The sequence below is a fragment of the Bos grunniens genome, chromosome 7 (assembly GCF_055505025.1).
Source record: "Bos grunniens cultivar Pamir isolate PY7600 chromosome 7, Bosgru_T2T1.0, whole genome shotgun sequence".
NCBI classification, from domain to species: domain Eukaryota; kingdom Metazoa; phylum Chordata; class Mammalia; order Artiodactyla; family Bovidae; genus Bos; species Bos grunniens.
Window position 1 is genome coordinate 61478511 of NC_141171.1, and position 27340 is coordinate 61505850.

Sequence of the window (27340 nt, forward strand, 5' to 3'; positions counted from 1 at the left end):
TGCCCTTTGCTCCTGAGGCACATGACGACAATGCGCGAGGTGGATCTAGTCCCCGCATGCGTCCCTGAGGAGCAGAGGCTCTTCTCTCTCCTCCTCCTCCTGGTGGCCTGGGAGGCAGCACAGCTTAACTGAGGATGGTGGACGTCTAAGGCATGGGGACCTGGTGGAACCAGGGGAAAGGACCAGGCTTCCAGGAGCAGAGGAAGAAGATTGGTGGCAGTGTGGCTAGCAGTGATTGAATATAGTTTTCTGATCTTCAGAAATGTTTGCTGTGTGACCCTCAGGTAATTGCTTCCCTATTCATTTCCCCATCTGTAAGACAAAGGAGCTTGTTTATCAAGGAAAAAAAATGGCTCTGGTCAAGTAAGTTTGGGAAGTCCTGCAGACTCAACCCTTCTGGGATAGTCACAGTGGTGTATTAACACATCAAAGACTGACAAGTCCCACAGCAAAGAAACCCCCTGAATTTTCTTTAATCCAGCATTTCTCATGCTTCACTATCGAGGAGACCCCTACCAGCACCTACCAGCACCCCACAGAACACTGTGGGCTCTGGAGTGTGGGGCTGGAGGGCCATGCTTCAGCTGTGATTCAGTGTTTAGTTAGCAAGTTTGTTGTCACAAGGCCTAGACTCCAGCTTGGCCACTTCCAAGCTGTGAGATTTCAGACAAGTTACTTAGCATCTCTGAACCTCAGCGTCCCCATGGAAATAAAATACTCTAAGCTGCCTCAGAATTGTGTTTAGCACAGGGCCTGGCATGCAATAAGTCTTGTGTTTTAGCCATCTGCTCCCAGGGCTGCTATATCCTAGGGTGAGATACTGGCAAGCCTAACTGATGCTCTAACAACCCCTGCCCCCAGGGCTGAGGACAGATGGTGGCTGGGAGGATCTGAGGCAGGACAAGCCTGTCCCCAGCCACAGGAAGACCTCTGTGGGGCTGGAGGTCAGTCACCAGGCCTGGCAGGCTTGAGGAGTTGCAGCTGCTGTCTACTGGGAAGTCAAGGGGTTGGGTGGGACCCACAGGTTGGGCTGGCCATCACCTGTCAACTGCTGTTTGAGCTTCATGGAAAAGGAAACTTTGATCTAAGACAACTTCCAAGCAGTGTCTTGAGCTGCCATGTGAGATAATACATTGCCTGCCACACAGAGAATTCAACCAGATCTGGGTGTTGTAATGGCTCAGGAAAAGGACCCCTCAAGTACTGTCAGACCCTGCAGTCACCCCAGTGCTAAGAGGTGTTCGGGATTTCCTATCAGGAATGACCTGGTACTGCTTCTGCTTTGCATATAGTGACTTTATGCTTCCCCCCTGGCTGGGTGGCAGGCCCTGAGTTGGTATTAGAGATGGGGAAAGTGTGGAGGCAAAAGTGAAATCTGGCCTGGCCTGGCTGTGCAAGGCTCAGGGCCTAGTCATGGCCTCTAGCACATCTGAAACATGTGTGTTAGCACTACATTTCTGTAGGCCCCTAACGCCATGTTGAGAACCTGAGGCTTGTGGACGAGACTTCTTCACGGACTGCCAAGAACCTGGTGTGGGCTGAGCAGAGAGGGCCACAGATCAAGACTAGGGAGGGACTCGGGGCTGGGAGTGGAGTATTCACAAAGAGGAGGTCTTTAGCCAGGAAGCCAGCCTGGCTCTAAGTGGGTGAGATGCCCAACCAGTGGGACACAGAAGCTGGGAGCAGAGCAGGTGTAGGATGGGGCAGCTTCAGAGGGTATGGCCGCTCCAGAACTACCTTCTCTGAATCTCACCAGATGGACTAGCAGTCTGGATCCTCATCTTTCACAGTCACCACTGGCTGGTGTAACAAAACACATGATCTTCAGCGATAAAGTCTGAACATTTAAGCAAACTAAAAATGTTTATTTATATGCACTTAAAAATATCTTCCTATATAATAAAAGGAAGTACATTTTCATCTCACATTTTCTTTAAGTCCAGTACATATCCCCATTTTTCTGGTTTGATGTGAGACTAAGAAAAATAAAGGAGAGGGAGAGGGAAGAGGGAAAGGGAAATAGATTATTTATTAGGCTTGGATTCCTAACTAGTTATTTTGCCAAGTGGTACCCAAATTTACCCTTGGAGGGGGAAGGGGGTTGTGTTGAGAACAACTGTCAAATGTGCTCAGTGGCAGAACTCATGGCCAGTTGCATGATCATAAAACCAGGGTTTCAGAAGGTGACTGACTCATGTGGACAATGTCTTGTAAAAAATGTTGGGGAGGGGGGGTTGTTTGTTGTATGAAGTAGACTTTGCCAACAAGGGCTGTGGTGATGAGGGTGAGGATGGAGGAAGTTGTGATATGGAGAGTCTGGGCAGAGTCTGGGTGGGGTCAGACTCCTTGATTCCAGGCTTCACCTGCCTTTGCTTCACTGAATGATTTTCCAGGTCCTGCTTCCTCTGGGCCTCCCTTTCCCCATGTGAAAGGTGAGGCCCAGTGACTGCTGCTGCTGCTTGGTGGCCACCTCATGATGGGTTTGAGAATGGCTAAAGTCCCAGCCCTGTTCCCTTCCCCTCCTCTAGCACTGGCTCCCTCCAGGCCTGGATCTGCGGGGAGCAGGTACTACTGGGAAGTGGCAACAAGGAGGCGAGTCTTTTAGGGCTCCTGAGCCAATGCCTTGTCTCTACTCCCTGTTCCCACGCTTCTCTGTGCCTTGCTTAGAGCCTAATGAAACCTACAAGCCAATGAGAGGGAGTGGTTCAGTCAAGCTGCCACCCACCCTATAAGAAGTGTGATGGCAGCCACAGGCCCTTGGATCCAGGAGCCACTGGCTTTTGCCTCTCCCCAGGCATGGCCTGGAAGCAAAGATCAAATTGCCAACATCTGTTGGATCATCAAAAAAGCAAGAGAGTTCCAGAAAAACATCTACTTTATTGACTATGCCAAAGCCTTTGACTATGTGGATCATAACAAAATGTGGAAAATTCTTCAAGAGATGGGAATACCAGACCACTCTACTTGCCTCCTGAGAAATCTGTATACAGCTCAAGAAGCAACAGTTAGAACCAGACATGGAACAACAGACTGGTTCCAAATTGGGAAAGGAGTACATTAAGGGTGTATAATGTCACCCTTCTTATTTAACTTAAATGCAGAGTACATCATGTGAAATGCCAGGCTGGATGAAGCACAATCTGGAATCAAGATTGATGGGAGAAATAGCAATAACCTCAGATACACAGATGACACCACCCTTATGGCAGAAAGCGAAGAACTAAAGAGCCTCTTGATGAAAGTGAAAGAGGAGAGTGAAAAAGTTGGCTTAAAACTCAACATTCAAAAAACTAAGATCATGGCATCCAGTCCCATCACTTCATGGCAAATAGAAGAGGAAACCATGGAAACCTTAAGAGACTGTATTTTTTTGGGCTCCAAAATCACTGCAAATGGTGACTGCAGCCATGAAATTAAAAGATGCTTGCTCTTTGGAAGAAAAGCTATGACCAACCTAGAGAGCATATTAAAAAGCAGAGACATCACTTCGCTGACAAAGGTCCATCTAGTCAAAGCTATGGTTTTTTCAGTAGTCATGCATGGACGAGAGAGCTGGACTATGAAGAAAGCTGAGCCTTGAAGAATTGATGCTTTTGAACTGTGATGTTGAAGAAGACTCTTGAGAGTCCCTTGGACTGCAAGGAGATCAAACCAGTCAATTCTAAAAGAAATCAGTCCTGAATATTCATTGGAAGGATTGATGGTGAAACAAGCTTCAATACTTTGGCTACCTGATGTGAAGAACTGACTCATTGCAAAAGACCCTGATCCTGGGAAAGATTGAAGGCAGGAGGAGAAGGGGATGACAGAAGATAAGATGGTTGGATGGGATCACCAACTACACAGACATGAGTTTGAGCAGGCTCCGGGAGTCAGTGATGAACAGGGAAGCCTGGCATGTTGCAGTCCATGGGGTCACAAAGAGTCAGACACAACTGAGTGACTAAACTGAACTGACTGAGGCATGGCCTAAGGGCCTCCTGGCTTTATCTTCAAAGCTCCAAGATTCAGTGATTTGTGACCCTGGACATACAACTTCACTCCTTGAAGACAGTTTCCTCAGGTGCAAAATAGGGAAGCACAAAGTTGACTCTCCAGGCTGTTGGAAAGAACTAAAATTTAGATATTGGATATGAGCTCATCAATGCACACAGTAGGGCTCAATGAATTCCCCTTCACTTCACATTCATGGCTAAGGGGCTCCTTCCTTCCTGGGTCTGGAGAGGCCCTGCCTACCCTGTGAGGCCAGGCTTAAAGAAAGGAGCAGCTGGGTGGGACCTAAAAATCACTCCACTCCAAAATCACTGCAGACGGTAATTGCAGCCATGAAACTAAAAGATGCTTGCTCCTTGGAAGAAAAGTTATGACAAACCTAGAGAGCATATTAAAAAGCAGGGACATTACTTTGCTGACAAGGGTCTGTATAGTCAAAGCTATGGTTTTTCAAGTAGTTATGTATGGGTGTGAGCGCTGGACCATAAAGAAGGCTGGAGCACCAGAGAATTGATACTTTTGAATTGTGGTGCTGGAGAAGATTCTTGAGAGTCCCTTGGACAACAAGGAGATCAAACCAGTCAATCCTAAAGGAAGTCAACCCTGAATATTCATTAGAAGGACTGATGCAGAAGATGAAACTCAATACTTTGTCCACGAGCTGACTCACTAGGAAAGACCCTGATGCTGGGAAAGATTGAGGGCAGGAGAAGGGGACGACAGAGGATGAGATGGTTAGATGGCATCACTGACTCGATGGACATGAAAACTCCAGGAGACAGTGAAGGACAGCAAAGACTGGTGTGCTGCAGTCCGTGGGGTCACAAAGAGTCAGACACGATTCAGCAACTGAAGAACAACAAGTGGGACCTGGGGAGGAGAGGTAGACCTGGGAGCCTGCCAGGCCCTTTACCCAACCCTGTGCTGTGCTTTAAACTCTTCCTGTCTCCCACTCCAAGGAGAGGAGAGGCAGCAGACACTTAATCTCATTCTCCCCAAAGACCTCCCCATGTTGGCTGCCAGTAGGGCAATGCCTGAACTGGGACACTTTGGAGAGTGAAAGGAGCATGATTTGTAATGTATATGCTGGGCCTGCTACCAAATATGGGTTCAGTTCCACAAACCAATGCATATAATCGTGTTTGCTCAGTCATTTCCAATTCTTTGCGGCCTCATGGACTATAGCCCACCAGGCTCCTCTGTCCATGGAATTTTCCAGACAGTAATACTGCAGTTGGCTGCCATTTCCTACTCCAGGGGATCTTCCCAACCCAGGGATAGAACCCGAGTCTCTTGCATCTCCTGCATTAGCAGGCAGATTCTTTATCGCTGCACCGCCTGGGAAGCCCTAGCTAATAATTTCCCATCCTACCTGTGGGCTCACTGGACCCTCACAACACTCTGAGAAGTCAGCCAAGCCCAAACTGGCTGATGGCCCACTTTACAGATAGGAAACTAGAACATTTTCAAGGTCATACTTCTGGGGAACAGGAACCCACGTGTTCATGATCTAAGTCGCCATACAGTGGCACTTGCCCTATTCTTTCCCCTCACCCCAAAGTTCTTATTTCACTTTCATCCCAAGGAAAGAGGCATGTTCAGGACCACTACTAGTCTAGAAGGTCCATGAGGCCTGACTGTCACCAAGGTCCCTCACTAGCTCTGTGAACTTGAGTAACTCAAACTCTCTGTGCTGTAGTTTCCCTTTCTGTTAAATAAGGATAATAACCTCTTCTCCAGGTCACTGTGTTGAGAAAATATTAGCACCTAACCCAGGATGTGGCACACTTCAGGTGCTCAATAAATATTGGTTGATTAAGTGACTGAATAAATACCTGACTATTGGCTGTTCATTTGTTGGCAAGAGTGGACAACCCATATGGACAAATCCATAAATGTTTACTGAGCCCCTACAATGTGCCAGGCCCTATGCTGAATGTTTTCTATGCACAAACTGCTTGGAGTCCTCACATTCTTGTCAGGAAGGTAAGTTTGTTGTTACCACTTTCCAGGTAAACAAGCGACAGCACAGAGTTTAAGTAACGTGGACAGGGTCACAAAGAAAAGAGGAGGCACAGGGATGCTGGAACCTAAGACCGGGCTGTTAGCGTTCACGTGTGTGGCCTGTCTCCCTCATTGCCCAGCTAGGGAGAGGGAGGCCCAGAGAGGGCAGGGTACTTGCCCAAGGTCACGCAGGGGGCGACAGCTGAGGCCTCAACACCGAGGGCTTCCTTCCTAGACTCCCCTCCTCACGCGCTCGGGCCCCTCCAATCCGCAGCTCTGCTTGCGGGGGTGCGCATCCCTCCCCACCCCCCCCCCTCCGCCTCCCTCCTCCTCGGTCCATCAGTCAGCCCATCAGTCTGGGAGTCTACACCGGCTCAGCGGTGCACCCCTCCCCAGCCTCGGGCGCTGCGCAGGGAGAGGCAGGGCGTTTGCAGCGCCCAGCCCGCGCCCCACGCCGGCAGCAGACGGCAGCGCCTGCGCCCGCGGCCCCCCAGCCGGTGTGCGGGAGTCGCGGAGGCCAAGGCGCGGCAGCCGGCCAGCGGCACGATCTCTTGCTCCCTCGCCCGCTCTCTGCGCTCAGGAAAAGCCAAGCTGGGAAGCCCTAGCGACCTGCCTTCCAAGATGAAGAAGCTCCAGGGAGCTCACCTTCGCAAGGTAGGGCACGAGGTCAGGGACGCACCTGAGGGAGGGATGCAGAAGCCCGCCCCCTCTCGAGCCCCCTGGGAGGGTTGGCGAGGACACCTACACTCGGCTCAGGGCTCTGGGGGAGGCCGGCTGAGCTGGATTGCAGGGAGGGGCGGGGTCACGGTCTGCGCGGGGTGGGGAGGGGTGGCCTTCCCCATCTGGGGGTCCGGATGCAGTGTGACGGCGGAAGAGGGGGAGGGGAGGCGGGGAGAGGCTAGGGTTCATTGGGCTAAGTTCTGCGAACAGGTGTCTGCAGCCACAGGAGGCGGGAGGTAGGGGTGCCGGGGCTAGGCACTCGCCCCTCCCCAGTACCTGCATCCCTTTCCCCCAGGAGCTAATTAGGGGAGTGGGGGATGCTGGAATAGCTGAGACAGCCTTGAGCTGGGTTAATGGGGGTGGGGGCTTGGACCTGGTCCTTATCTGTGCACTCTACACTGAAGCAGCCTCAGGGAGCCAGCAGGGGCACTCTGGTTTCCTGCAGGTGCTCCTGCCCTGCAGCACCCACCACCTCCTCCTCCCCATCGGCTTCGTTCTCCTGACAGCTTTAGCTTCCCTGCTAAGACCCCAGGCTGCCCCTCAGCAGGACACAAGGGAGGCAAAGGCAAGGAGGGAAGAAATGCAAGACCCCACAGCTCGGGAGGTGGGGTGGAAGCTGGCATGAGAGAGGAGGCCAAGTCTCTGTATTCCTGGGCCCAGACCTTAGCCTCTCCCCACCTTGTCCTTGGGGTTGGACCTCCCAGCCAAGTTGCAAGTGCATGAGAAGGGAGAGTCTTGGGGGAAGTTTCTGGCTTTGGGCTTAAAAGTACCAGTATTAACCAAGGAGTCCAAACTCCTGGATAGTGTTTCTGCAAATGCCACTTACCCCGTGACTTTGGGGAAGTATGTTCTCTAACCTGGACCATTGCTGCTCTGTCCCAAGTGAGGGGCACCAAAGCAGCCCCCCCCCCCAAGTCCTGGGGTGGGGGGACACCATGAACTCACAGCAGCTGGTGTTGTTGACTGTCCCCTCTCCCACAAGCCACACCCTCACCCCCAACATGCACTCATTCAAGCTCTCTGCCCTTGGACAGCTGAGTGTGGAACTACTGTGATAAATGGGTTCTTTTTATTTACTGACATGAGTGACTTCTTAGGGTCATTTGTGGGTCTTTTGGGTCTTAAGTCCAGCCGCTGTTCTTTTCCATCTTACTCTCTCCTCCTTCCTCTCCCTCCTCACAAGAGCCCCTGCCCCTCACTGGCACAAGGCCACTCATTATGTAAATACCCATGTTGTGTGAAACCTTATCTCAAGTAATTCTCCAACAATTCTGGGAGATGGGTCTTATTATCCCCCATTTATAGACAAGGAAACTGAGGCACAGAGGGGTGCAACTTACTGCTTTCCTAAAGGTTAAACTGAGCAACCTAAAACCAACAGGGCAGGGGTGGGGCCCTTGGCCTCAGGGTCCCTTCTCTTGGTCTTTAAGGGAAGTGGGCAGGGAGTGAGGAAGAACCAAGTGTGGCAAAGGAATGGTGTTGTTCAGAGAGGAGCATACTACTGAGAGTCGGGGGTCTGGGTCCTGGCTTTGCTCTGCCCTTAACTTACCATTTGACCTTGAGCTCACCCCTTCTCCTCTGAAACTTATTTCCTCATCTGCACAATGATGAAGTCAGACTCCAGATTCCTATTGTTTCTCTCATCCTGAAGAAGGTATGAGAGCCTTGGCTTGGGAAATCCTACCTCTCCCAGACCTGCTGCTGCTGGTGACTACATTTGCTGGTCCCTAAAAGAGGGGTGCGGATCTGGCAAGCTCAGATTTGTGTTCCTCCGTGACTCTGGGTGGGGAGCGAGGAGATCAGGGGTGGGAGCCTCACATTCAGGCAGAAGTGTGAAGCTACTCATTAAGCTTCCAGCCTGCCCCATTGATTTGGTTGCTTTCCTGTCTTTCAATTAGTTCCATCCTTGCTGTGCCAGCCCCCTGGGATCTACCCCATGGTTGAGATGGAGGTACCACATGGGTTTTGGATTGGCTTAGCTTTGGAGGACCCCATCCTCTGTCCCTGGAGCAGAAGCAGGTTTCCCTCTGATTGGGGGAGGAGCTGACAGCATCCTGCTCTTGAAACTCTTGTCACCATGGAAACAGAGAGCCAGGACCGCTCTGTGAACACAGAAAGGGCAGCAGCTTCTCAGGATGGATCAGAGGAACCTCATTATCGGGCCCTCCTGCCAGCTGGCCTGAATGGGACTGGGGATTCACAGGGTGTCAGGCCTTCCTCCCCATCCAATACCAGGGGCCAGTGTCAATGGCTGCTACCCTACCCCTCTTAGAGCTCACTTGGAGGGAGTGGCTCCAGACGGCTGAAACCCATTCAGCTGGAGAGAGAAACGGGAATCAGAGGGAAGAGGTGGATTTCATACAGGTCTGGGAACTGCTGCTACCCTCACCCCAGCATGTTTGAGATCACAGCTAAGAAATTACCAGCAACATACTGGTTTCAACCCTTAGAGCCCCGTTACTTGAAAAGCAGCTTTTCATGCTCTTCCTCATTGTCACCGTCACCCATAATCATGCTAGGCTGCCCCCATCACCACTGCCCCTCTGGCCGATAGCCAGCCTCAGGCAGGACCACCACCACGGCTGTCATTATCACCGAGGGCCCAATGCTGTTACCACGTTTCTGCCATTCTGCCACAGCAGCCAGAAACCTCCAGTCCTGTGACACCTGGACCCTCCTTTCACCATCTTCATCCTAGCACTGCTCAGATGACAAGTCACCAGCAAAGTTTCCTCTGTCACCTGATGTTTATGTAGACACCTCCTTGGGCTGGTGCCAGGAAGGGCAATTTTAGGAGATAAAACAAATCGGGTAGTAGCTGTTTGCTGAATCCCTGTGCTTGGACCTGATCTGATTCGTGACCACTGCAGTGAAGTCTCCTTGGTGAATCCTGCCTCACAGATCATCAGAGCCAGAAGACTACTAACTAAAGATTATCTAAACCTGCATTTCTGCCAAGTATATCCCAGCATGCTAGCTCCTTGAAACCCTTCTCTTAAGTAGAATTGGAGGATACTTGTCTGTTCTAGTCCCTACTTGGACAGTCACAATGCATGGTGGCCCATTAAAGGATATGACAAGTCCTGCAACAAAGAAACCTGTTTTACCTTGTGATAACCCAGCTTTCCCCAAACTTTTTTGAATAAAAAATCCCTTGTTCCCTCAAACATCTACAAACATTTCAAGTGATTTGTTTTTGGAAATCTCCTCAGTGTCCATATGGGGAAATTAAGGCTCAGAAGAGTCTTTCCTAAGGTTGAATAGTGAATTGGCACAGACCTGGGGTGAGACCCATCATCTCCTGACGTCCAGTCTAGTGGACTCACTGCTTCCCGTGGTCGTTCCTTGGCAGGAAGCAGGAGGTCCTTTTTCCTCTCTGAAAACCATGACGCTATTTGATAACCTGCCTTCTTTGCAGCTCTGTTCTCCTCTACATGGGACATGGCTTTCCGAGTCAAGCAGAAAAGATCTAACTGCCCCTTTTCTCCTGCCCCGTTCCCAGAGGCACTTCTGGGAGCTGCTGTGTGAATTTTAGATGCTGGGGACTTTGGGCTTCCTTCTGGGTCCAAAGCCCAGACAACTCACGGACACGCTACCTCACATCCCTTGGGCCAGGATTCCAAGAACCCTGAGGAAGGCCTCCATCTCCCAGCCCCAGCCTAAAGGGAGGATGCCCAGTGAACTTCTCCACCCTCCTCAAATTATGGGAGGGGATCTTAGGGACAGTTGGTTCCCATTCCCCTCTGTGCAAGCATCTCTCCTCCAGAGACAGGAAGGTCACAACTTCCTTAGATAGACTGGGGCTTCAGTAGCTTCTTCCTGCTTCGGAACTAAAATTCATAGTCCTCAGCAGGCCTCTTTGAGCCACACAGCATACATCTAAACCCAAGGGAGCCCACATTCCCTCCACGCCCCATCCTTTCTATGTTAAGGGCCCACTTCTTCCTCTTGTCCTTCTGTAACTGCTTTTCCTGAACATGCTCCAGTCCAGCCACCTGCTTTGTGCACATGCTCCAAACTGCTGGTATTGTTCTTAAAATACGGCACTCAGAATGGAGTAGCAGAACTCCAGCATTGGGTGATTGACGATCTGGGCTTCAGCATTAGGAAGTCTGGACTGGAGACCTAGTTCTCCCACTAGTCAGCCTTGTAAAAACTCTGGATGTGTCATTGATACCTCTTTGAGCCTCAGGTTCCCTTTGATGAATACTTAGCTCTCAGAGAGTCCCAGGTGGCTCAGTGGTAAAGAATCAGCCTGCCAATGCAGGAGACACAGGTTCAATCCCTGTGTGGGGAAGATCCCCTGGAGGAAGAAATGGCAACCCATTCCAGTATTATTGCCTGGAGAATCTCCATAGACAGAGGAGCCTGGCAGGCTACAGTCCATGGTGTCGCAAAGAGTTGGACACAATTGAGTATGCACGTACCTCTGTTTGTACCTAGCTCTCAGAATTGTTTTGGGAATGAAACCAGGTAATGTGAGTAAAACGTTTCGCACAGTGAGTGCATGATAAGTGCTCACGCATGGTAACTGTCATTAAGATCATCATCAAAATAGGACCATCACTGGATTTGACCTCTGTGTTAGCCAAACTAAGATTAAGGTAGCTTTCTTAGTGCCAGAGCCACCCTACTACTCTCAAAAGTTTGTAGTCACCTGAAATCTTGAGGAGCTCCTGCCTGCTAGCGTGTCAGCCCAGGTTAACAGTGAGAGCAGTTGATTATCTGAACCAATAGAGTTCTTTGCAATTAGCCCTGTTTGAGTTCATATTCTTATTCGAGATGGAGGTGGGGGGTGGGGGTCCCAGTTCAACCTGGCCTCACCTTTCTGTCTCACCTCTTTGGTGTCTCTTACTGGCAGCCTGTCACCCCAGACCTGCTAATGACCCCAAGCGACCAGGGCGATGTAGACCTGGACGTGGACTTTGCCGCAGACCGGGGGAACTGGACAGGCAAGCTGGACTTCCTGCTGTCCTGCATTGGCTACTGTGTCGGCCTGGGGAACGTCTGGCGTTTTCCCTATCGAGCCTATACCAATGGAGGAGGTATGAGCCTGATGCCTGCATGAGGGGTGTCGAGGCCAGAGGACCAAGGCGCAGGGTGGAGTGAGGTTTTAAGTGACCTTGGCCACGGTCTCCTATGTGACCCTGGGCTGAATTAGTTCAAAGTGGTGACCTGGGCTGGAAGTAGGAGCTCACCCTGCCTCATCCCTTTTCCTCTCCCAGTCCCTTCCTTCCTCTCTCATCCCCAGGGTGGATACTCACTCAATTCTCTCCCTAAGCCTTAGCACTCCCTGGGCCCTGAGTGATGGGCAGAGGGGGCTGCCTCCACTTTGTGATAAAGGTCTGTATCTGCCTGTCAGTGGTTACTGCACTCTCAGTATTCTCCACATTCCTTCCTCTCCCACCTCACCCCCTTGGAACGTCACTCCATCAATCAGTTACTCCTGGGTTCTTAAATCTTCAATCTAGCTTTGCCTCTTGGTTCCTTCCTTTCAAGCTGCAAACACAACATCTTTTCCATCTTAAATTCTCTGTCCCTGCTTCTTCATCAAGTGGCTATTCTAAGTCTCACCACCAATAGCTGGGGTTGAGCACTCACCATCTGCCAGGCCCCAGGCCTGCCTCACTTAACCCTGATGACAACCACCTGGATGGGCACTGTTGTCTTGATGAGGCAACTGTGCTTGGAGAGGCCAGGTTCCTTGCCCAAGGTCACACGCTGGCGACCCAACGTTCCACCCCAGGGTTATCATCTCCGGAGCAATCTGTCCCTGCCAGCACTGCGTGTCTCCTCCCATCTCTACCAAACTCCTTAAAGAAGCACATATTGGCAGAGCAACAGAAATGCAAGGAAAACTAGATGAAGCGAGGACAAGATGAACTGGGACGACGGGGAAGTATGGGATGAGTGCTAGCCTCTGAAGCTCTGAGAACTCAGGGATGGCCACAGTGGTCTGTCCTCCCTCTCCCCGGTTCCCGAGGCTTTTTCTCTCTGTGGGCTGACCTCATTTTTCCCTGGATCAGACTTCCTCCCTACAGGTGTGCCGGGGGTGGCCAAAGACAACTATGGAATGACTTCCTCCTCAGAACTGTTCCCTCTGAATGAATCTATGTTGAATTGCAGGGAAGGTCTCTAATTGGCCTGCCTTGGGATATGTGCCCAGAAAGGGTGGGCAGGGGTTGGCTGGTGTGACTGGCAGCCCTTCCAGAGCCATATGGTGGTGGGCAGTCCTGTAAAGGAGCTAGCTGCTAGTATGAGAAGAAAAGGAAGACGGATGCTGGGCACAGGCGACCACAGGTGGCAGCCACAAGCATCTGAGGTGGCATTGGGAGGAGGGGAGGAGCAGGTAGACAGGAGCCAGATTCTAAAGGTCATCGATTTCTGTACTGAGGAGTTTGTACTTTATCTGGCAGGGAATGCACTCATTCACTACGTGTCTGATCTGAGCCTAGTCCTGGCCTGGGCACTAGGGCTACAGAAGTAAGTAAATCCCCATATGTCCACTTGGCCCTCAGTGATCTCCTGGCAGAAAAGAAGACAGTCCCGCAGTGCCCAGCCCCACATGAGAAGTGAAGGTGCCTGCCAGTCATGGGAGGGGGTGGGGCTAGAGCTAGGCTTTCAGGGGAGCTGACCGCCCATCCCTAGACCTTCCCTACCCTTCCTCCTCCTTGCAGGCGCCTTCCTCGTGCCCTACTTCCTCATGCTGGCCATCTGCGGCATCCCCCTCTTCTTCCTCGAGCTCTCTCTGGGCCAGTTCTCCAGTCTGGGACCCCTGGCCGTCTGGAAAATCAGCCCGCTCTTCAAAGGTGAGGCCTTGGCGGGGGGCGGTGTTGAAAGCCTGAGGGAGGCAGGGAGGTTGCCCCCTACTCTCTGCCCTCTAGGCAGAGAGGGAGGTGAAATCTAGAAAGGGGACGGCTTCCTTGGCCTGAAGGCCGCCCCTCCCGCATCCAGGTGCCGGCGCGGCCATGCTGCTCATCGTGGGCCTAGTGGCCATCTACTACAACATGATTATCGCCTACGTCCTCTTCTACCTCTTCGCCTCCCTCACCAGCAACCTGCCCTGGGAACACTGTGGCAACTGGTGGAACACGGACCTCTGCCTCGAGCACAGAGGCTCCAAGGACGGCAACGGGGCCCTGCCCCTCAACCTCACCAGCACTGTCAGCCCCAGCGAGGAGTACTGGAGGTCAGGCCCCTGCTGGCCCAGCAGCAGTCGGGGAGGGGCAGGGGGCAGGATTGTGCCCGTGCTCCTATGGGGCTCTACATGCACCTCAAAGGTTGAGTTCAGGTGCTGTGTTGGATGGACTCTGAGTTCTAACCCCAGTTCTTCACCTGACCAGCTGTGTGGCCTTGAACAATTTATTTGGTTTGTGATGCTTTATCTTTGAATCAGGTGTGATAGTATCTGAAGGCTACTGTGAGGGTTAAAGGAAAGAAGGCATATAAATTGTGCCGCTCAGCCTGGTGGATAGTGAGTGCTCAGTAAATGCTAGCTGATAGTAATGATGCTGATGATAAGTCATTGTCAACATCTGGAGCCTCAGTTTCCTCCTCTGTACAAGGGGTAGTAAGAGTCCCTGCTTCATAGGATGGAATCAGTCAGTTACTCGTTTATTTATTCAATCTGTGATTATTGAGCGCCGGATATATTAGTAGGCAAAACACTTAGCAGAGACCAGGGTCAACAGGACCAGCTCAGGTTAGTCTAAAAGGAGAGAGGAAACTCTAGGAGAGTAAAGGGTTGCTTGAGAAGGACACAGTTAACTCAGAACCAGCCACATCGCAAGCCCCTGTGAGTGGTGGGGGTCAGAAGGGCATCACTGCCCATTGGCCTGTCCCTAAGTCCCACTTTATAGCTGAGAAAACAAGCCCGGAGGCTTGCTCAGTACTTACTGGCAGAGGCAGTACTAGAATCAAGGCCTCCTGATGCTTGATCCTGTTCTGGAACATTCTAGAGTTGCCTTGTTCCTAGGTAGGGACCATTGGCTGACCAGAGGACACAGACCAGATAACCATAACCCTTTGCTTGCAAAAGGCTACTCTTAGGGGTTTTCTCCCAAATGAGCCCCATGTTTTTAATTGTTTTAGCCTCCAACCTGCATTTATTACATAGTTCATTCATTTGTCCATTTGAAATGAATCTAAAGTGTCTGCACCTGCGGAGGAATATGTCTGACCAGTGGGGAAGGACAGGCTTGGGTCTGCAACTAAAAGCCAAAGAACATGACATGGTCACTGGCAGCAGCCTAGGGTCTCCATGGCAACACCGTGGCCTGCTGCATCACTTGGGGAGCAGGCAGGAAGCAGATGGCACTGTCACAGGGCTTCACTGAAGAGAGTTGAGTGAGTGGAGAGACTTCACAGGGGTGAGGGGATCCACATGGAAATGTGAGGCACCAGGGACTAGCAAGAGGGACAGTCATAGCACCCCGAGGCAAGGAGGCAAGTGCTATCAGAATCAGGGGAGACTGAAAGCCTCAGAGGAAGGGCCCCCTAGCCAGAGCTGTGCTGTAGAAACGGGAGTCACAGCCACACCCTCTGATGGTGTGTGGCGTGCATGCTTACATATGTATACACACATGTGCACAAATACCCGAACGCATCATCCAGTCTCCTGCTGTTGCCTCCCATTAGCCAGACCCCTGTGGAAACTGAAGAGGAAGGAGCCTGGGTGATAGTGTCTCTAGAGGCCCAGCTCCTGGGTGCAGAGCTGATCAGAGAAGGACGGAGAGGAATCAAACAGAGAATAGCCAGATAGGCTTGTGGGCTGGTCACAGCTTCACTCCATGTCTGTGGAGCATGGCAAGGTGACCAGAGAACATTCAGGCCTTGTCTCCCACAGCCGCTACGTCCTCCACATCCAAGGAAGCCAGGGCATCGGAAGTCCCGGGCACATCCGCTGGAACCTCTGCCTTTGCCTGCTGCTTGCCTGGGTCATCGTGTTCCTCTGTATCCTCAAGGGTGTGAAGTCCTCGGGCAAGGTGAAGCCGGGAGGCCCTGGAGGCCTGAGAGGCTGGGAACGGCGAGGGCTTCCTGGAGGAGGCAGGGTGTAGGCTGAGCCTGAGAGGACAAATGGACTTCAGCTGGGAAGAGGGGAAGGGAGAGGACATTGAGACTGGGGAAGGGGGAGGCGCTGCCTGAAGAAAGACGTGGAGATGGGGCCGGATGGCGGCCAAGCTGGTTCACTAGACTAGAAACATGCCAAGGGCAGGACCTGTTATTCAAGCTTGTATCCTAATCTAGTGCTTGGCACTTTGGAGAAGCTCAGCAAGTGTTTGTTGAATGCCTGGAGGGTGCGCAAGAGTCACAACTCTTTGAAATGCAAGGACTAGAACCCAGTTATCACACTCAGCTGGAAAGTCCAGAGGGCCTGCTTCAGGCACAGCTGGATCTAGCGGTTCAGATGAGGAATGTTGTTCTCTTGGTCTCTCAGCAATGCTTTCCTTCAGGTTGACTTCTTAGGCTTCATTCTTCATGAGCTTGCCCCTAGCAACTCCAGGCATACATCTTTCCTACTTAGTGTTCTCCCTTGCCCTAGGTTTCAAAAATCCTAGAATTGAGTCCCACTGGACAGATGGGTCTTAGACTCATCTCTGGACCAGTCACCCTGGGCAGAAGGGTGGAGTGCTCTACTTGGCTGGGCCTGGAGCTGGAAATTGAAACAGCCCCAGGTGGAAAAGTCAGGCAACTGTTATGCGAAAAAGACCAGCTAGAAGCTGGGAAGACAAAGCCCACTGTAGCTTATGGAGGGTAGGAAGGGCCATAGAGCTGTTTCAGGAGTTGGAAACCTTCTGAGTGGTTTACTCAATCATTTATAAATTAGAACTTATCTCTCTGCAAAGTGCTGAGATGTTGTCCATGAGGAAAAGAACCATTAGAAGAAAGCATGGAGACCATTAGAAAGCCAGGAGAGGTCATCGTGGTGCAAGCCAAGGCAGTGAGAGGCTTGGGACTTGATGGTGTTTGCTGAGGATGAAGCTGGAGGTTTGGGAACAGGTGGAGACAGGACAGAGGAGAATTTGGACATGTCCAATGTCTGATGACCATGCAGGCTGGGTTTGTGTGGGGGGAGGGAGAGAGAGTGGATGGGTGGGAACAGCCCTGGGAAGCAGCGATGTGTGGTGGGAGTGAGGGAAGGAAAGAGAGCATCACAGATGGTGGCTGTTTCTAACTTGGGCTACCTGAAGGTTGGGGAGGTGAGTCAGTAAGATGGGGGTTTCTGAGAGGAGGAGAGAAGAGAGAAGGTCACCCCCTTCTGTCCCCATTTACTGTCTCTCAGGTGGTGTATTTCACGGCCACGTTCCCCTACCTCATCCTGCTCATGCTGCTGGTCCGTGGAGTCACCCTCCCTGGGGCCTGGAAGGGCATCCAGTTCTATCTCACCCCTCAGTTCCACCACCTATTGTCTTCCAAGGTGAGACCCTCAAGGCCAGCATGTAAAGGGAGAGGTCAGGCTAGGGAGTGGAAAGAAGACTCCCTAGGGAAAGGGAGTGGGGGGAGGATCTTCCACATGGTGAATCCCCTGTACCGGACACTGTGCTTGGCACTGTGTATCTTTTTCCTTTATTACTATATACGATCCTATGCAGTAGACGTTATTCTCCCATTTTACAGATGAAGAAACTGAGGCCCAAAAGAATTAGCAGATCACACAGCTAGGGAGCAGCAGAGTTGGGATTTCCTCCCAGACCTGACTGTAAAACCCAAGGACGGTATTAGTAATAATAATAGAAAAATGGTCCTGACAGGTAGCATTCTTATTTGTTGGTGGATGACTACACCTGCCCCTGCTCTAGCATTGTGCATAATGTAGTCATGTGATCCTTACCACCAGCCTATGAGGCAGGTACCATTCCTATCCCCTCAGTACAGACAGGGGACATGAGGGCTGGAGAGGTAACTGGCCTGAAGAGTCTACACAGCTTGAAAGTGGGGGAACTGGGATTCAAATCCAGGTTCCTCCAACTCCGAGAGGCAATAAAAGGGTTACAGGGGCTGATTGTCAGTACACATCTACTGAAAATTTATACAAGGCACTACTTTCTTCAGAACTGGACCAAGCTTAGAGAGTATCTTCTAGATCCTAGATGGGGAAACTGAGGCCCAGAGAGAGGAAGGAACTTGACCAAGTCCTGCAGTGTTAGAGCAGGCCTTGCTCCCAGGTGCTGTCACTCACTAGCCAGGTCCTTCATCACAGCATGCCTGGGCCTGTCAACTGGCTCTCGCCCTACCTCCTTCCCTTTCTGGGCACCACGGTGTGCCAACCTCTCCTCTCTGCCCTCCCTCTGCATCCTTCCCTGTCACAGGTGTGGATTGAAGCTGCTCTTCAGATCTTCTACTCCTTGGGTGTGGGCTTCGGGGGGCTCCTCACCTTTGCCTCCTACAACACATTTCACCAGAACATCTATAGGTCAGTGCTGCCTCCCGGACCCCGGCGGCTGGAGTGGGTAGGAGAGTGGCTCGCCAGGGAGGGCCTCGTGGGTGAGGACGGGGGCCACTCACCCTGGCCTGTGCCTGGACTTCTCCTGGCAGAGACACCTTCATTGTCACCCTGGGCAACGCCATCACCAGCATCTTGGCTGGCTTTGCCATCTTCTCCGTGCTGGGCTACATGTCTCAGGAGCTGGGTGTACCTGTGGACCAAGTAGCCAAAGCAGGTGGGCAGGCTGCCTTGCCCTGGTGGGTGGAGGGTGCATCGGGCACAGCTGGACTGGGCAAGTGAGCATATACGTGGACCAGCAAGGTTGTGGATGGGTATGGTGTGTGTGTGTGTGTGTGTGTGTGTGTGTGTGTGTGTGTGTGTGCATGCATAGCATGCATGCAAATGAATGTGTCTGAGCTGTTTTCTGAGTGTTCAAGTGCAAAAGGATGGGTGTGCAAATGAGTATGTATCAACCTGTGTCTGGAGAGAAGTGACTTTCTGGAGGAGATTGTGGTGTTTTGTCACATCTCAGGAACTTGCCTTACTTGTCCAGATGAGTCACATCCTGTATGGAGATGCCTGTGTGAGTGAATTGAGGGTTTGGATGATGTTGTGAATCAGTATCTTGCACCAATGGGAGTATCTGAGTGTGTGTGTACGTGGAACTGTTCATGCAAATGATTGTGCACTTAAGCATATTCAAATGAGGGTTTATATTTGGTCTTGTGTTTACTCATGTACTCATTATTAATTCATTTTTTTATCCACCTGTGTTTATGGAGCACGGACAGTGTGCTGGCCTGTGTCTTAGGAGTTAAGAAAGTGTTGGAAGTGTGCAGTGAGTGTACATCTCTGGGTTTGGCCCAAGTGGGTGTAAGTAGTAATCATGTGTGTTTAAGTACATATGTGGGGCCCCCACGTTCCCCAGGCTGCTGACCCCATGTGCCCTTGGCCCAGGCCCTGGCCTGGCCTTTGTCGTCTACCCACAGGCCATGACCATGCTGCCTCTGTCACCCTTCTGGTCCTTCCTGTTCTTCTTCATGCTGCTGACTCTCGGCTTGGACAGCCAGGTGAGCTGCCCATGCCAGTGGGTGTGCCTCGTGGTACACGTCTGCGATGTGTGTGCGCCTCGCTGCATGAGTTATCCGTGTGTGATGTGGGTGTCTCTGTCTGTATGTGTATCTATGTGTGTATCTGTCCAGTGTGAAATGTATGCCTGTGTGTCTGTGTATGTCTTCACATGATGTTTCTGTATGTCTGATATGTGTGATGTGCGTATGATATGTGTGTGTTGTGCATGTATCTGCATCTGTGGGATGTACCTCTCTGTGTGTGTTTGTATGTGTGTGGTGGGGGCAGAACTCTGAGCCCCCTTCTCCCCCCAGTTTGCCTTCTTGGAGACCATCGTGACAGCTGTTACGGACGAGTTCCCGTACTACCTTCGGCCCAAGAAGGCTGTGTTCTCGGGGCTCATCTGCGTGGCCATGTACCTGATGGGGCTGGTCCTCACCACGGATGTGAGTGGTGCTGTGGGGTGGGCGGACAGATGGTGGGCAAGGCTGGGGCAGACACCTGCAGCACTGTCTGTGGCCAGGCCAACACGCCCCAAGCTACCTGATTCTTCCTCTGTGGGAGGAAGCTAGTCCACCCCAGACCCTCTTTCTCAAGAAGCAGCTTGGCCTATGACCCAGAGTTCTGATTTTGGAGTCTGAAAAGTCTTCCAGGCTTATTCTTGCACTTGATGAATGACCTCAGGACAAGTGGCTTCACCTCCCTGAGCCTGTTTTCCCACTGATAAAGTGGGGTCTACATATAGGCTATAGGCTTGTGAGACTCAAATCGGATGGTGTGTATAGAGGGCTTGGCAGGCAGACAGCAGTCGCACTCTATCATCTTGCTCTCCCTACTGGCCTGCCTGCTCCCAGCTCCCTTCTTCCTGCCTGGAGAAGGGGCAGCACTGGGGATCGGGGCTGGGATGAGGGCACTCCAGAGCTGTGACTTGTGTTCCAGGGGGGCATGTACTGGCTGGTCCTTCTGGACGACTACAGCGCCAGCTTCGGGCTGATGGTGGTGGTGATCACCACGTGCCTCGCCGTCACCCGGGTGTATGGTGAGAGGGGCTGTGGGAGGTGGAGTCAGGCTCCCAGCTGTGGGAGAATGGGAGTCTACCCTGGAGCCCCCCTGCACTGGGTCCCTGGTCCCAAGGGCCAGGGTTTCCAGTGGGGGCAACTGGGGTGGAGGAGGGGCTGACGGTGCTTGTGGGGCTGTGGGTGGGGCCATTCCCCCTCCTTTCCCCGTGCAGGCATCCAGAGGTTCTGCCGGGACATCCACATGATGCTGGGCTTCAAGCCGGGCTTCTACTTCAGGGCCTGCTGGCTGTTCCTGTCTCCAGCCACGCTCCTGGTAACCAGGGTGGAAGGGAGGGCTGCTGGCTGGGGGCTCAGGGGTGAGAGCAGGGCCCTTCTGGGCATTCAGTCTAGGGGGACTGCCCTAGCCCTCAGTGGACCTCTGTCAGGGCTGGGGGATAGAATGAGTACCAGGATCCCGGTCTACTCCCCTCTCCTGTGGTGTCCCCAGCTTTTGTAGCTGTGCTGGGCCTGGCCCTGTGTTTGATTGGCAGAATGAGTGGGACTTTCTTAGGCTTCAGAGCTTTAGGGCTGGGGTGGTGAGGCTGTGCTTCTTAGCCTTGGATTTGGAGCAGCTCAGGGATAGGCCATCTCAGGCTTTGGCATTGGGTCAGCTTTGGACAGGGCTGTCTCAGGACTTGCAAAGGCTCCAAAGATGGGCCAGCTCAAGTTCTGGTATAGCTTCGGACTGGGCTTTCTCAGAGACTGGGTGGCTCTGGGCTGGGCTCTCTCAGGCCTTGGGATGGCCCTGGGCTGAGCTATCTCAGGCTTTACAGTAGCTCAGACCTGGGCTATCCCAAGCCCTGGGGCCTGCCCGAGGCCCTCTGTGATGCTGGAGCCCCCACCTGCAGGCCCTGCTGGTGTATAGCATCGTCAAGTACCAGCCCTCAGAGTATGGCAGCTACCGCTTCCCAGCCTGGGCAGAGCTGCTGGGCATCCTGATGGGCCTGCTGTCCTGCCTCATGATCCCAGCCGGCATGCTGGTAGCCGTGCTTCGAGAGGAGGGCTCGCTCTGGGAGGTGAGTCTGCCCCACCCCTGCTTGCCCCCAGCCCCCAACCCCATGGCCCTGCTCTGCACCCAACCTCTAGAGCAGACAATCTCTGCTCCAACACCTTTTTCAGGACCTGCAGGGTGCTTTTAACTGGGAAGAGCATTTTTTTCCTAACCAGTAGCCTGAGTTGTGAATCAGCTCAGATCGGCTTGGGCTGTTGCAGGCTCTGAGGGCCAGAGTCCTGTTCTGTGGCCCCTCATACCATGCGGGGCCTCTGGCAGGGGAGGGGCGCAATCCAGAGACCACTAATGTTGGCCAATGCCCCCCTGTCCTGGGGAAACCTGAAAGGACAAGGGGTTTACCCACTGTCCCATGGAGAGTTGTGCACGGGTCAGAACTTGAACTTGGGTTGCTAGGTTTCCTATGGAACTCTGGGTCTGAAGCAACATGGAGGGACCCCAGGGATGAGCCGTCACCCTCCTCTGTGACCAGGAGCCCTGCCCATGGCCAGGGCTTGGTGGGGAGACCCAGGGAGCATACAGAGTGCAGGCCGTGTGGCATGGGATTCTGCAGGCCCGGAAGATGGGATGAGGGGCCCTCTGTGGGTCAGTGGACATGCCGGGATGCTGTATGGCTGCTGGAGACCCACCCCTCTGAACCTGAAGTGCCTCGGCACGCTGGGTCCTCCACTTCTGAGGCAGTGGGCGGGGAGTCCTCTGGTGGCAAGAGGGTGTTAGAGTGAGCAGGGCTGAGTGAGCATGCTAGGGCCCAGAGACGGCCTTGGGACACACACACATTCACGCCCACCATCAGAAGTGTGCTGGAGCCACCAGCACTGCTTCATGAGAGCTAACTGGTAAATACTCAGGAGAACTGTGAGCCATTGTTAAATCGTTGATAACTTGAAATTGACAAGGGCGGGAATAATTATAACGGTGAAATTGGCTAGGAATCAGGACACCTATGCTCCTCCACTCCTCCCCAGCCTGCTAACCAGCACACTGCTGCCCCCCTGCTCATTCACCTTCGCTGTTCCTTGGCTGTCCCTCATCCCACCTTCCAGTTTCCGAAGAGAAGCTCAGAGCCCTTCTCTGGCAGAAGTGGACATAGACCACAGGGGAGTCCTGGAGTCCAGCCACTGCTCTGTCTCCAACTGCTGTGTGACTTGAGGCAAACCCCTTCCCTCTCTGAACCGCAGGAGCCCCACCTGTGCTACTAAAGGAAACTTGTCTCCATGTTGAGAGCCAGGGTGTCTGCGAAGGGAAGGAGGAAGTTTATAGTACCCAAGCCTGGCTTTGTCTCCTTCCTGTCCCGCTGCCACCGCCACCCACAGTCAGGCAGAGGGGCCATGGCAGTGGGGGCTCTGTGAGTCCCACAGAGGAGTCACTGTCCAGCTCAGGAGTGCCACCTTCAGAGACCGGGGCTCCCAGCACTGACACACTGGGATAGGAGTCCTGGGGCTGCCCCTTGCCAGCTTTGGGATCCTAAGCAAGTGAGTGCACCTCTCTGAAGCTTGCTTTCTCTGTCTTTAAAATGAGGGCAGGTGTCCTTACCTGTCAGGGGACTTGCCATGATCACGAAGCTGGTTTTCCAGGGTGTGGTTCATCCATTGCACTCCAGATGTGCTAACCCCTGTGATTTCCCCAAATGTAGGAAACTCGACTGCATGATCTGTGGTAGTGGGGGACTGAGTTCACGCTCTCCTAGGAAAAAAAAGGGGGAAATTAAGTATAGTGATACCTGCCCAGAGGGTTGCTGTGAGAAGAAAAAAAGGTCATCAACATGGTCAGTACTGTGAGACACAGAAAAGCAGAGTATTTTCAAGTTCAGGATGCCGTCAAGACTGCCTGGCTTTGAACACTAGCACCACCACTTCCCCCCTGTGCGACCTTGGCCAATTTAACTAATGTCTCAGAACCATTCTTTCAGCTAGTATCTGTAGGGCTGGAGGTAATAATACTACCCTCTCACAGGAATACTCTAAGGATTACATAAGCCCATCCTCAGCACAGAGCTGCGACGCACAAGGCTCACTTCTAAGCCAGTTCAAAATCGCCTCAAGATCAGGGGTGATTTTGCCCTTAGGGGACACTGGGTAATGTCTTGACTTTTTGATTGTCCTGAGAGGGTAGGGTTAGAGGAAGAATGCTACTGGCATCTAGAAGTCAGGGATCCTGCCACACACTGTTCAGTGTGCAGAACTCCTCTCTAACCACAGCATCAGCAGGGCTCTTGGGTTGAGAAACCTGGTCTAGACACTAGAGTGCAGCTGGAAACAGATTTCAGTCCTTAAACTCAGGGAGCTTGTATTTTAATGCAGGAGACAGACAATAAACAAACATATGAAGGCAGTGGTAAGTGTAATACTTAAAAACAAAACCAAGCCAGAATACAGGAATAGAGAGTGAAGGAAGTTCAGGCCAGGGTGACCACGGGAGACCTCTTTTAGGCGGTGATAGAGACCTGACTAAATCACCAAGGTGATTGGTTTAGATGTCTAGATGGCTAAGGGGAGAGCATCCTAGGCAGAAGGACAGTCAGTGCAAAGGCCCTGAGGCAGAAGGAGCTAGCATGTTTGAGGCCTGCAAGAGGTCAGTGAGACTGGATCAGAGCTGGTAGAGAGAGTGTGGCAGGAGCCAATGTCACAAAGATAGACAGGCCAAGACACGGAGGCCAGGGGAGCACTTTGGATTTCATTCCAAGTGAGATGACAAGTTTTTGGCAGGTTTCTGATCAGTGGGGTAACATGCTTCCAATAAACACATTTTAATGGACATCACTATGCTGTGGGTATGGGGCTGTGTGAGGCCCTTAGCCCAGGGCTCACATGCATTATCTCCCTTGGGACCTACACCCTGTGGCTCCACTTACTGTTGGTGTCTTTCTTCACTGAAGAGTCTGGGGCTCTTCTCCCTGGCAGGGCAGGCAGAGAGCTTGGGAATGTGGTTTGAGGAAGATGGAACCCTAGAATGTCCAGGCTTAGTCATCATCTTAGTCAACTCCCTCCTTCCATGGAAACTGGGCTGGGAGAGGGAAAGGTCAGATATCAGAGTGAAACAGAGGCAGAATGTCAGAGATGGCCACTCTGGGATTTCCCTGGTGGTTCAGCAGTTAAGACTCCACGGTTCCAATGCAGGGGATGTGGGTTCAATCCCTGATCAAGGAACTAAGATCCCACATGCCACCCACTGTGACTGAAAAATTAAAAAGAGAGAGAGAGACATGGTCATTCGGTCTCCATCCTACTAGGGCATAGGTGTCCCACCAAAGCTCCCAGCTCTTCAAGGCTCAGCATTTAGGGAAAGGGACCCAGAGTGGACTCCCAGACTGCCTACCACGTAACCACAACAACAGCCACCATTTATTGGGCCTTACTCTGTTGCCAGCACCCTGCTGAGAGCTTTATCTCAGTGCCTTGCTAACCATCCTTTGAAGGCATCCTGTTTCCAAGGTACAGATGCTGGAAGCAGAGCTTAAATTTCATGCCCAAAGACCACCCACCCAACTTGTGAGCTGCAGGGCAGGATTATCTCCACTCATGTGACACTCCTCTGGGGAAGTGACAGCACCCCTTCCCTTTCCCCAGGTGTTTGTAAAGACTAATCCAGGTGACTTGGTGAGGGTTTTGCCAGTGCTCAGCCGCAAGAAGCACTCCACCAGCCCTGGTTCTCACCCCTGTGGTTGCTTTGCTGCAGCGGCTTCAGCAGGCGAGCCGGCCAGCCATGGATTGGGGCCCATCACTGGAGGAGAACCGGACAGGCATGTACGTGGCTACGCTGGCTGGGAGCCAGTCACCCAAGCCATTGATGGTGCACATGCGCAAGTACGGGGGCATCACCAGCTTCGAGAACACGGCTATCGAAGTAGACCGTGAGATTGCAGAGGAGGAGGAATCCATGATGTGAGACGGAAAGAAGGCAGACATCAGGCCCTGCTGGCCCCCAAGGGAAGCTGCACACCCTCTGGGGTTCTGAGAGGCCTGAGGCTGTTGGAGGTTGCCATGGTGATGCTGGTCCCCAAAGCAAGCCCTTCTTTGTAACCTCTGCCTCTCCCAAAACCTCTGTCTGCTCCCTACAGACACATAGACATTCAAAGCTGAGATGAGCCAGCTCAGCCCTTCCTTCACAGACAGACAGACTGAGGCCAAGGAGGAGGGACTTACCCAAGGTCACATGGCAGAGGGGACTGGACCCCAGGCCTCCTAACCAGTGAGCTCCCTTTCTCACGTGGCAGCTGGCACCACCCTCTCATCTCTGTTCAGGACTCAGTCCCCTCTCTTTCCCTAAGGGAGCCTGCTCCATACACTTCAATGCAGCTGGAATCTTCAGCTGGCAGGGACACTCGGGTGTCCCAAGGTTCGTGAGACCCCATCAAGGGTTAGCAAGTCAAGTGGGAGAAAGATCCCCATGGGGTCACGGGTGCAGGCCAAGTTTCCTAAAGGAGGTAGGGCCTGAGGCACGGGAGGATGGGCAGATTTGGAGAGAGAGAGAAAAAGAGGAGGGCAGAGTGGGGAGGGCCTCTGGCCAAGGCGCTCACCCAGCCAAGGTGTGAGGTTAGATTATGGCCCCCTTTTCCTCCCCTGGGGCCAGGAGGCAGTCCAGGGAGTGACCAAGGGCACGTGAGCAGGGAGAATGGTGGGAGAAGCAAGTATTTTCAGGTTACAACAGGATTCAGGTGCGAATGAAGACTGAGGGAGTGGGGGAGTCAGAGACGTGGGCAGGCAGGGCGTTTGCATGATCCTGTGCTTTAGATAGAATATACTTCTGGCTCAGTGCACAGGGTGGAGGTGGGAAGCCTGCTGAGGACAGAGCATAGGGGCCAATGCCTAAGCTAGGGTGTTAAGCAAGTGGACGGAAGGGGAAGGAGGAGGACCCCACAACTTCCCTCACTGGACCCCATTTCCTCCTGTGCGGGGAGCCATGGACACCCTTAGGACTGGGGGAGGGGGCACCTGACCTGCCCTGTAGAGGTGGAGACAAGGGGTCACAGTCAGGACCTAGGGCCCCTCTCCTCCCCTCTTCCTTGTCCTGGCAGCCCTCACTGTCTCCACCAGCTCCAGGCATTGCTGGGGAATTGACCTTGGCTATGGACCACCAGGCAACTAAGAGACTTAGAGATGGTTCACAAGCATGACTGTCTGGTCCCAATGCTGCCCACTCTGCTTCAGCACACGGGTCCCTGGGCATGGATATGAAGGTAGAGGCAGAGAGCAACCAACACCCCAGGCCTGTGACCTGTGACAGGTTACCCAGAGACTCTGGTGTCTTCAATCCCCAAGCATGGGAGGGGCTGCCCTAGGGTCCCTCCTTCCCTGAAGGATGAGGGTGGGGTGGGAAAATGCCTGAGCAGCTTCTCTACACAGGGCATCCTCTGTGGGGCAGTACGGCCTGGAGCAGCTGTCCAGCCTCTGTGCTCTCTCTCTCTCCCAGGGTCTCCCCAACTCATCTGTGTTCTGTTGGCTTATTGTTAATAAAGACCAATGAAGTCATCTTCCTTACCTTGTCTCCTTGCCAGTGAGAGCCCCAAAGTGGGCAACACAGAACTTTCTGGTTCTCAGTGAGCACATAAGGAAACTGAAGCTCAGCTGCCTCCTTTCCTGGCCCTCCTGGCCTGACACTAGCTTTGCGATTTGTTCAAGGCAGTGGTGGGTGGGTAGGTCTTAGGAAGGTTGATAAGGAAGGTCCTTAATGACCACTTAGTCTCCCATTATACATATGGACAAAGCAAGGCCCACCAAGGGGTAGAGACTTGCTCAAGGCTACCCAGTGGAGACAGGCAGAGCCGGGGACAAACCAGGGCCCACCAGTCCTCTTCTTTTCCCTGGCTGGCTGTCCTCCTTTCCTCCCCAGGTCTTCCTCAGCCTTACCTGCAGTAGCAGCTAGAGCTCCAAGAGAGGGACTGGGAAGAGCCAAGAGTTTCCCAGGCTGGAAGAATTTCCTGGTTCTACCCACCCCCATCTGTCAGGACCTTGCCAATATAAAAGGGCTCTGGGCCTTTCAAATGCGAGGCCCAGGTGTCTGCAAAGGCTTTGATTGGGGTGGAGAGGAGGGGCTGCTGCATATTTCGGATATTAATAAATT

The 27340-nt window shown here is 52.7% G+C and overlaps 1 protein-coding gene, 1 long non-coding RNA gene and 1 other non-coding gene across 3 annotated transcripts; 2 read left to right on the plus strand and 1 right to left on the minus strand.

Annotated features, from left to right (window-relative positions):
- The first annotated feature begins 6353 nt into the window (after window positions 1-6353).
- On the plus strand, window positions 6354-26753 carry SLC6A7 (solute carrier family 6 member 7). Its single transcript, XM_086412434.1, has 14 exons — window positions 6354-6651; window positions 11579-11762; window positions 13395-13526; window positions 13672-13906; window positions 15563-15701; window positions 17000-17134; window positions 18027-18130; window positions 18253-18377; window positions 19100-19212; window positions 19528-19659; window positions 20153-20252; window positions 20445-20545; window positions 21120-21287; window positions 24956-26753. Exons 1-14 carry the CDS (start codon window positions 6619-6621, stop codon window positions 25163-25165), a joined length of 1911 nt encoding a protein of 636 aa, XP_086268560.1. The 5' UTR covers window positions 6354-6618; the 3' UTR covers window positions 25166-26753.
- LOC147369669 (uncharacterized) lies at window positions 14311-24600 on the minus strand. The gene is made up of 3 exons (XR_015167738.1): window positions 24132-24600; window positions 22814-22963; window positions 14311-15803 (listed from the first exon to the last, which is right to left on the minus strand). It is a non-coding gene; the product is annotated as an uncharacterized LOC147369669 (long non-coding RNA).
- On the plus strand, window positions 22806-22966 carry LOC147369670 (U1 spliceosomal RNA). Its single transcript, XR_015168731.1, has one exon. It is a non-coding gene; the product is annotated as a U1 spliceosomal RNA (small nuclear RNA).
- Window positions 26754-27340: the final 587 nt, after the last annotated feature.

Coding starts and splice junctions, on each gene's coding strand:
- SLC6A7 (XM_086412434.1), top strand. CDS start 6,619: ATGAAGAAGCTCCAGGGAGCTCACCTTCGCAAG. Junction 6,652..11,578: donor AGGGAGCTCACCTTCGCAAG/GTAGGGCACGAG, acceptor TCTTACTGGCAG/CCTGTCACCCCAGACCTGCT. Junction 13,527..13,671: donor AATCAGCCCGCTCTTCAAAG/GTGAGGCCTTGG, acceptor TCCCGCATCCAG/GTGCCGGCGCGGCCATGCTG.